We start from the raw sequence: 9,733 nt of genomic DNA, 5'->3' as shown, positions 1-9,733 counted from the left end.
GCAAGAAAGCACTGTTTCTAACAAAGCGAGCAAGAGTGTTTTTCTAAAGCATGCTTACAGGGGACAGATTTTCTACCCAGGCATTGGCAGGTTTCTAAAAAAATCTGCTGAAACACTTTACTCACCTTTTTTTTTTTTTTTTTATATACTGTACCTGGACTTTATTCAGCCAATGGAAACTAAAGTTCTTTTGGGCTTTATGATTAGGATGCAGAAATATACACAAAACAAGACGCTAAACTGATTATTTTTTTCTCAATGATATCACGTAAAACGTTGAGATTCAGAGAAAAATTTGTCTAGGACACCCATTTTGCCTTACAAGTCTAAAGATATGCATGGCAATCCTTCACGGAACAAATTCAGTCCATAGAATTGTTTTAGGCTGTAACATGCCTAAATGAAGAATACCTAGACTTGGATGTCAGTGTACTGTTCACATGTACCTTAATGGAAGAACTCCCTGCAGAGAAGGGAAGTCAATTTTTTTCCCAATATGTTCTCCGTATCATAAATTTATCATGTAAAATTAAGATTCATGACACAGAAAAGGCATAATGCATCACTGTTTAATTTAATACTAAACAATTAAAATAAAAATTAAAAAGTAAAACTTCCAAATGTAAGCTAAATTATCTAAATGCTGAAAAAAACAGATGCTCAATTAATTTAAAAGGTGTACCACATACCAACATCTGTCTAGCTTAAGATGTTGCAATAAGATGACATTCCAGAGTAAAAGACCAATAACATAGCATTAGAAAGTAATACACATACATCCAAAGTAAATGTACGTGTCCTTAAATTCACATATACATATATACACCCAGAAGCACAACTTGTGGATCTTTGGTTGGATGTATAGTCAGAAAATACTTCTGTAATGGTATGAGTATTGAGAGAATATAAGCATTGGATACACCTGTTTTTAAAATAAAAACAGCATACAATCCAAAGCGCTGAGTTTAATTTTTATTGGGAGTGGTAACATGTTGCCCCTTAGTAATGGAAGAGCATTAGGTTGTACACAACATAGACTGCAAAAAGACACTCTTTGCAGCCTTTCTGTCCCGTTTTCCTTCATTTTGACTCATACTGACCCAAACCTCTGCACCCTATAAAAAAAAAAACAACACCAAAAACAAAAAAATAACTTGCACATTTAGAGAAATATATAGGTCACCCAATAAAGTGCTGTAATTACCAGCAATGCATTAAAATGTGTTTCCCCCACACAGATTTACTTCCTAAACTTAGAGGTATTTATGCGGGCAGAATTAAAACATTTCGAACACCAGCACATAGAGATAGTCTGCACTTAAATATGTAAAGAAATCCTTCCTCTCCACAGCAGTACAGCGCATTAGTAGATAATTATAATGGTTTTATTTAGAAATAAAAAAAAAAAAAAAAAGGATTTATTTCAAAAGCACACATCTTACAGTTTCCTTGTGCTATCAACGGACTAGGTTCCCATGCAGGACATTCAGTAAAGCACTTCAATTTGGCAAATACAAAAAAAAAAAAGTTCTGGTTTTCCTTTGCCTACAGCTTTGGCTTTGAGGCACCAATGTCTGATGTGGAATTTTATAAGGCAAGACAATAATATCTGGAAATACTGACACATTCTCGATGGGAACCCTGTAATGTTCATTTTAGTGTTGTGCAAACAAAGGTATAGTGATGTCAAAAATAAAGGTGTGTGTATGTGTGTGTAGGGGAAGGGGGACGAGGTGCTAATTAACAAAATGCATTAGTATGGTATAGATTTTGTTATTTTATGTTATTTACACCTTTATAACCGCAAGATTTTCCAGATAAAGTAACTATCTATGCTCTAAAAGGCATATGCATTCTTGGAGAAAAAAAAAAAAATGTACCAAATTTAATGGCAAGAAAAAAATAAAAAAAGGACGGCCATATGGCTGCCTCTAAGATGACTCTTGTACAAGGAGTTTTCTTGTGGAAATTTGTTATAGAATGGCATACTTGCATCATCCTATTGTAAAACGAAAATTGCAAATAAATTGGTGCATAGTAATATTAATTCTCCCCCAACCCCAAAACAAAAACTACAAATACTAAAATCTTGTGAAGCTTCAGTGTCAATTTTCATTTCTGTCACAGCATCATTAAAAATAAAATAAAAACAAAACAAATATATATTTATATTTTCACTGACTAGAAATTCAACATTGGTGACAATTATATACATTAGAAGTGTGCTAACACCTTGTATAATATACTGTACGTAAGTGATATACTTAGGTTTGTTATGCATTGAAATACTTTTTTTTCTTTTTTTGCAAAAGCAATAGGTGTGCAATTAGGACCATAAAAAAGTTTCGATTAAAATATATATATATATATACGCTTTTAAATTTTTTTTTTTCTTAATGATTATTTTACCCTTCAAAAAAAAAAAAAAAAAAGCCAATGAGTAATATAATTGTCCAGGCCATTCCATGGATTATACATTTCTGAACTTCCTTGGACTGAAAAGGTAATTCCAAGAGTTTTACCCCCATCTTGTGCTGATAGGTTAATAAGTAACCATTTACTATATGAAATCAGAATCTTAAATGCTTATCAGCCAACAGGATGCACATCAATGGTGTCTCCAAACTTAACATTTCTTAGAATTGAACACTTTTCCCTATCAAAGACAACCATTGTAAGTGTACTGTTCAGAAATATTTTTGTAACAGTTGTTACTACTGGGTACCAGAGTAACTTTAAATTCTGTAATTAAATGGAGAGAAAAATAAAATCCCTACCATTATTAAACTAAAAAATTGTACATTCTCATTTAAAAAAAAAAAAAAAATATAAAAAAAAAAAAAAAAAAAAAAAAAGGAAAAACAACATAATTAACATTATTCAAAATGTGAATAAGCTATAAGACATACAATACAATTACATAGATACATATTTATCAATACAGCACATTCAGTCTGCCAAAAACTAATGATTACAAAGCCAATATGGATGCTGCCATATATATATATATATATATATATATATATATATATATATATATATATACACATATACATATATATATATAGATAGATAGATAGAAATAGAGAGATGTATGTACAATGATTATAGCATTTATAATTGCACTATACCTACAAACTTTTTTTTTTTTTTGTTTTTTTTTAACTATGCTTGTTAAATTACATGTATATTTTGAGGGAGCAAAATAAGGAAACTTTGGACAAGGAAGCTAACTTTTTGATGGAGCGTGTTAAACCAGACATTTAAACCTTCCAGTGTCCGGCAGATACTTAATGTCAGGACAGAATGGATTAATTGTAAACATCTATAATTGGTGTTCACTTGATTCTCAGTTCCTCTCTGCATCCCTGAGGCAGTGGCTTCAGCAATCACAACCATCCCTCTAAACCCCCCTCCTTTCCAATGCTGCATAGAAAAAAATAATACAAAAAAAAAAAGCCAAACTGAGCCTCTCTACTCCATCTGGATGGCTTGAAAGAAAAAAAAAAAGTCACCAATGGTTTAGGACAAAATTTTTTTTTCAAAGTTTGAAAGGCGAATGTGAAGAAAAAAAAAAAAAAAAAAACTTTACTAGGCTGTAATTGCACATTCATGTTTTACTATGGGACTAATCCTTTGACCTCTTATATGTGTTAATAATCTTGCAGAAAATGCATAATAGCAGCTCTTAAAAGTATTTAAAGGTCCCTGGTTTATACATTTTTAACCACTGTTATCAGAAAGGAGTTCAGTAAACCAATGCACTTAAATTGTGATCCAGCCTCTTCAAGGTGTTGGGGAAATAAAGAAAAAATGATGTATATGGCATCTCTTCTCCTAACTTTAAAGGGCACCAGAAGTTGTATTTAAATACAAAGCTACCTGAACGTAAAATACATGCATTGTTTGTTTGGCAATTAGGATGGAATACTAGAAACAAAATACCTACTTTAAAATGTGAAATGGCTTTTTGGCAGGCATCAGATGATATTAGAACCTAATCAGTCAGTTTTGGCATTTTAATTGTCTATGTACAGTACAAAAAAAAGAGCCAGATTTGGCAAATTAGATACTGGTTTTTGCACAAATTATTCAGTCAGCTCTACAATATCACCTTAAGAAAAATGCATCTGTAAAGTTAAACATAATGCACTAAAGCTGGGGGAAAATGTGTAGTGTACATGGCATTTTGGATGTGCAAGTAAAACATAAAATACCACCAAGATTATGTAAGCCCATCTCCAAGATAAAAATTGCAAGCTAAATAACCAACAAAAACCCCTTCATTTTTTTCTTTTGTTAGTCTTGGTCATCTTGCACAGACATTTCAATCACCAATCTGCAATGCTGTCTGTCATCATTATGTGTAGATGGCTAATGATTGAACTCATGTACCTACTGCTTGATATGAGTTCTTTAAATCCTCCTTGAAGTGACAAAAGACAGTACCAAAAACCAAATCTACTTTATACATGTCAATAATTTAAAAATCACAGTATCAATACTTTTATCCTTCAAAAAAGTATATAAATTAGCAAAGAGGATGGCTTGAATTAAAAAAAAAAAAAGATAAAAATTAAATCAAACAAAAGTTATGCCTAATTGTTTACTAGCGTAAGCGGCTCAGGAAGGGATTATTGTAGGGGAGACCCTAACTTGAAAAGGATTAAAAGACAAAGGAGGAGCTTCTGAGCATCATGCAGAACTAAAAGCATCCTGCTCTTTCTCCTTGAAAAAAAAAAAAAAAAAATAAGCAATAAAAATGAAACCGGCCCTTGTGAGTGCACGACTTACAATTCAAAACACAAGTCGTTTTCTCCTAGAAAATGGTGCTGCCTGGTTACTGCAGCATTTTTTCCTCCACATAGTTTAAATAAAATCATAATAATAATTACTACAAACCCTGTGGACATTCACAGAGTTCAGGACGGCAATAAATTAGTATTATGCAAATTGTTTCTTTTCTTATAGATAATACAGTCCTTCTTGAATTTCTTCAATGGCCCAAAGGGGATTGGGAAAACTAGCAGGCACAGTTAGACCAAGTTGTATTCCTTCAGATTCAGCTGTAAGATAGTGTCCTTGACAGCAGCAAAGACGAAGCGAATGTTCTCTGTATCTGTGGCGCAGGTGAAATGAGAGTAGATTATTTTGTCACTGTCTGGATTCAGATCTACGAACATCTTTAAGATGAATTCTCTTGCTGCTTGTGCATCTCGCTGGGGTCCTAAGAAGAGAAAAGAAAGCATACATTTACTTAGAGCTATTTCAACTGTATGGAATTTGGATAGCCACAAACGTTGCATTTGTTGCCCTCTTTCTTAAGTTCTGCTGGATTCAAAGTGCCTTCAAAGCGGAGAGGGCAGATGGATGTGGGGACATAATACAATCTGCTTTTAAGCCACATGGTCTGCTGGACTTCTAGCCATAAGAGCTTTTAATAAATGCACAATGAGAAGTTAAAAGGGAATTTTACCCAATGTAAAAAGTTTTTAACATAAGTCCTGGTATCTGGCAATAAATTTAAATAGCACACTTTATGCACCAATGCAGCACACTGCAGCAAACCTGTGTTGTAACATATACAGCACAGATGTGAAAGACCAGCAAGTTTGTGGCATGTATTAATGGGTGTTGAGGACCAGTCAAAATGATTGGGCTTCCTAATGCAAGGTTATAAAATGCACAATGATGCATGTTAAATGCATGATGATGCATGTGTTTAGATAACACCCTGGTGTGAAAGGACACTTAGCATTTAGAACAGGGTTTCGTAGAACCCTAGGGTTCCTCCTAAGCTTGCTAGAGGTTCCTTGAGCAATGGGCAATTTCTCAGATAAGTTTTCAATGACAGCATTGTTCCTTTTAGCTCTCTGAAAGGGGGTAATTCTTCCCAATGATGACAAGAGTAAGGAGCAGGAGCCTCACTGACTGTCACACTAAAGTGTCATGAGTTGTAGATTTTTAGCAGTGTTTCCCCGAGACCAGAAATGTATTTCAAGGGTTCCTCTGTGTTGAAAAGGTTGAGAGAGGCTGATTTAGAATAACCCTTGTAGGGCATCCCTTGGATCTTAGGTCCAGGTTAACATGGAATCTGTACTAAAATCATGAAGTTCAACTTACTTAAAGAGAAAGTAAAGTCTCTTTTTTTTTTCCTTACCTGAAAAGTAAAGGCATAATGTGCTAGTATGTATCGCATACTAGCACATTATGTGACACTTGCCTCCAAACTAAGCCCTCGCCCTCCACGCTGGAGGCCGCATCCATTTTCGCCTGTCTTCCTTCCGTGTCTGCGGACTCCGGCTGTGCTACTGGCCGGAGCCTCGTGATGTCACTCCCGCGCATGCATGCGGGAGCAGCTGGTCACGGCACAGGGCTCTGAACGGCACAGGCGGCCGTTCCTTCCGATGACGTCATTGCCGCAGTATACAGTAAGTATCTCCTAAACAGTGCAAGTTAAGGAGATATTTACAGTACCTATAGGTAAGCCTTATTAAAGGCTTACCTATAGGTACAAACATCACAGATGAGTTTACAACCTCTTCAAATGTTATGCATAGGCAATTTTTGTTTTGTTTTGGATAAAGTAGGTTTATTTTGCTTTGTCTTTCTGGGGAGATTTGCTTTCACTTCCTTTCCTGGAGATGCAATAGAAATGAGAAGAAAGCTCACCAAACTGAGGGGTATTCCCCTCTTAGACAGCTGCCACCTGAATGCCACCATTGAAAAATGTATCAACACTTTTTGCTCTAGTGATAACACTAAGGCCCCTTTTAAACGGGTGGACTCTGCCAGCAGATCCCCCTGCTCAGCAGGGAATCTGTCCGCTTATCCCCGCTGAGCAGGCAGGTGACAGGTTTGTGTCCGCTCCACTTATGCGGAACAGACACAGCCCACTTTCCTCTATGGGTGGTGGGATGTAAACAGACGGCCTGTGTTTCCATCCAACTGTCATCTGATCTGATAGATGGATGGGGAACTGATCCCTCATCCATCATTTTTTTTAGGGGATATGATGTCGGTGGGTGTCAACGGACATGGTCTGTTGACATCCGCCCCTCCATAGAGGGCAATGGATGGTCCAATCGGGTCCGCCGTCCGCCTAATAAAAAAAAAAAAAAAAAAATCGACAGGCGGGCCTGATCAGTCCACCTGTGTGAAAGGGGCCACAAAGATTAAATTCCCCTTCACGTACTTAGTGGCAGTGGCTATGGAGTATAAATAGAGTTGACACCACCCCTGCCCGCTCAAAAAAATATATAAAAAAAATAAAATTGCCTTTATATACATTTTAACCACAAACAGCAAAGAGCCAATCAGAATAGTGCTTCTAAACGCCGATCACAAACATAAATAAGCCCTACTGTATACATTTGAGAGTGTTCCAATTTCTCTCACAACAGAGAAAAGGGGAAGAAGGGGGGGTCTTATAAATTAAGATTTAACTAATCAGCATCAATCAAACGCAGCAGCAGACTTCAAAAGTTGGATCCATATTAACCACTTAAGCCCCGGAAGATTTTACCCCCTTCCTGACCAGGGCCTATTTTGCGATTCGGCACTGCGGTGCTTTAACGGACAATTGCGCGGTCATGCTACGCTGTACCTTATCGAATTTCACGTCCTTTTTTTCCTACAAACTGCTTTCTTTTGGTGGTATTTGATCACCTATGCGATTTTTTGATCATGCGCTATAAACAAAAAAAGAGCGTCAATTTTGCAAAAATAACAATATTTTTCAAATTTTTTTTATATGAAATTTCCCCCCCAAAAAATGTAAAAATCAACAATTTTTAACAAAATTTAACAATTTAGGCCAAAAAAAAAAAAAAAACAGCAAAAAGCGTATTTTGATTGGTTTGCGCAAAAGTTATTGCATTTACTAATTAAGGGAAAGATTTTTGTCATTTTTTTTTTAACGAGTTATGGCGGCGATCTGTGATTTTTGTTTTGCGGGACTGCGACATTGCGGCGGACAGATCGGACCCTTGACTGAAATTTGACACTTTTGGGGTTACCAGTGACATTACTACAGTAATCAGTGCTATACATATGCACGGTTACTGTAAAAATGACACTGGGTGGGAAGGGGTTAACTTTATTGGAGAGGGAGGGGTTAAGTGTGTCCCTAGGGGCGTGTTTCTAACTGTGATTGGATGTGGCTACTTGTGTAAGAACAGAGATCAACGGCCCTACATAGAATGACAGGCAGCTGTGTTTACATTAACGGACGATCGCGAGTGCCCAGCGGGCACACGCGCGGGGGGGAGGGGGTTGTCCGTGAGCGAGCGGGAATGCACCTCCGGCGGCGCGCACTCGCTCCCCAGAGCCTCACGTCTCTTTGCCTGTGAGGGGCTGACTGCCGACGTAGATCTACGTTAGGCAGTCGGCAAGTGGTTAGTGTGCAATTGTAGACTGTTCAAAACAAAAAATTGAAGGAACACTTGGAAAACACATCAGCTCTCAATGGGGAAAAATATCAGGTGCTTGACTTTGTAATAGTGGTACACCAAAATAGAAATTCTGGACCAAAAACCGAAAATTTAGGATGTGCTTGGCCAAAAAGCAAAACTGAAAAGGACAGCGAGACCCTGTTCACACTGGGGCGACGCTACTTGCCGGGGCGACCTCACAGGTCGCGGTGCGCAGCTCGCACCGCGACCTCGGAGCGGCCGGCATGGACTTCATATCATTGGTCGTTCCAGGTCGCCCCAAAGAAGCTCCGGACCCTTTTTCTAAGTCGGAGCGACTTGTGTCGCTCCTATTAAAACGGGTCCACAGCTACTCTATGACAGGTCGCCCCAGTGTGAACGGAGTCTTAAAGAAAAATAAATAAATAAATATATATATATATATACACATACACACACACACACACACACACACACACACACACACACACATATATATATATATATATATATATATATATATATATACACACTGCTCAAAAAAATTTAAGTTACACTATGAAAACACATCAGATCTCAATGGTGGAAAACATTATGCTGGATATCTATACTGATATGGACTGGGTAATGTGTTAGGATGCCACATCTTTTGAAGGAAATAAAAATTAGGCAACCTTCTGAGACAAGGTAAGCAGAGAAATCTCCCTAATGTTCTCAAAAGGTGTTTTTTGAAGAACAGACAATACCAAATTCAGATCCCACGGAGGTAAAGGGGATCGCCTCGGAGGGGCCACATGACGGACCCCTTGGATAAAAGTGTGAATCAAAGCATGCGAGGCTAAAGGACATTGGAAAAATACAGCCAAGGCCGACACTGGGTCATTAACCACTTAAGGACCGAGCCCATTTTAGACATGTTGTTTACAAGTTAAAATCAGTATTTTTTGCTAGAAAATTAATTAGAACCCCCAAACATTATATATATATATATATATATATATATATATATATATATATATATGTATATATATATATATATATATATATATATATTTAAGCAAAGACTCTGGAGAATAAAATGGCGGTCATTGTAATATTTTTTGTCACGCGGTATTGGCGAAGCGGTCTTTCAAACGCCATTGTTTTGGAAAAATTACATTTCACTGCATTTAAAAAAAACTAAACAGTAAAGTTAACCCATTTTTTTTTGTATACTGTGAAAGATAATGTCACACTGAGTAAATAGATACCCAACATGTTACGGTTTAAAATTGAGCAAGCCTGCAGAATGGCGACAAACTACGGTCAATAAAAATCTCCAT

At 36.8% G+C, this 9,733-nt stretch overlaps 1 protein-coding gene across 1 annotated transcript in view; it reads right to left on the bottom strand.

The window, feature by feature from the left end:
• Positions 1-3,982: 3,982 nt before the first annotated feature.
• The window catches only part of LOC309544234 (guanine nucleotide-binding protein G(q) subunit alpha), a 210,458-nt gene continuing 204,707 nt past the window's right edge, over positions 3,983-9,733 (bottom strand). Inside the window, exon 7 of the mRNA XM_082243127.1 lies at positions 3,983-5,227. Within this exon, the coding sequence (XP_082099253.1) occupies positions 5,037-5,227 (191 nt within the window). The 3' untranslated portion in view covers positions 3,983-5,036. The remainder of the gene's footprint in view (positions 5,228-9,733) is intronic.

This window comes from Pelophylax lessonae (genome assembly GCF_965119305.1).
Source record: "Pelophylax lessonae genome assembly, chromosome: 1".
NCBI classification, from domain to species: domain Eukaryota; kingdom Metazoa; phylum Chordata; class Amphibia; order Anura; family Ranidae; genus Pelophylax; species Pelophylax lessonae.
Note: the sequence above shows the minus strand (reverse complement) of the source record. Positions and strands in the feature narration are given on the sequence as shown.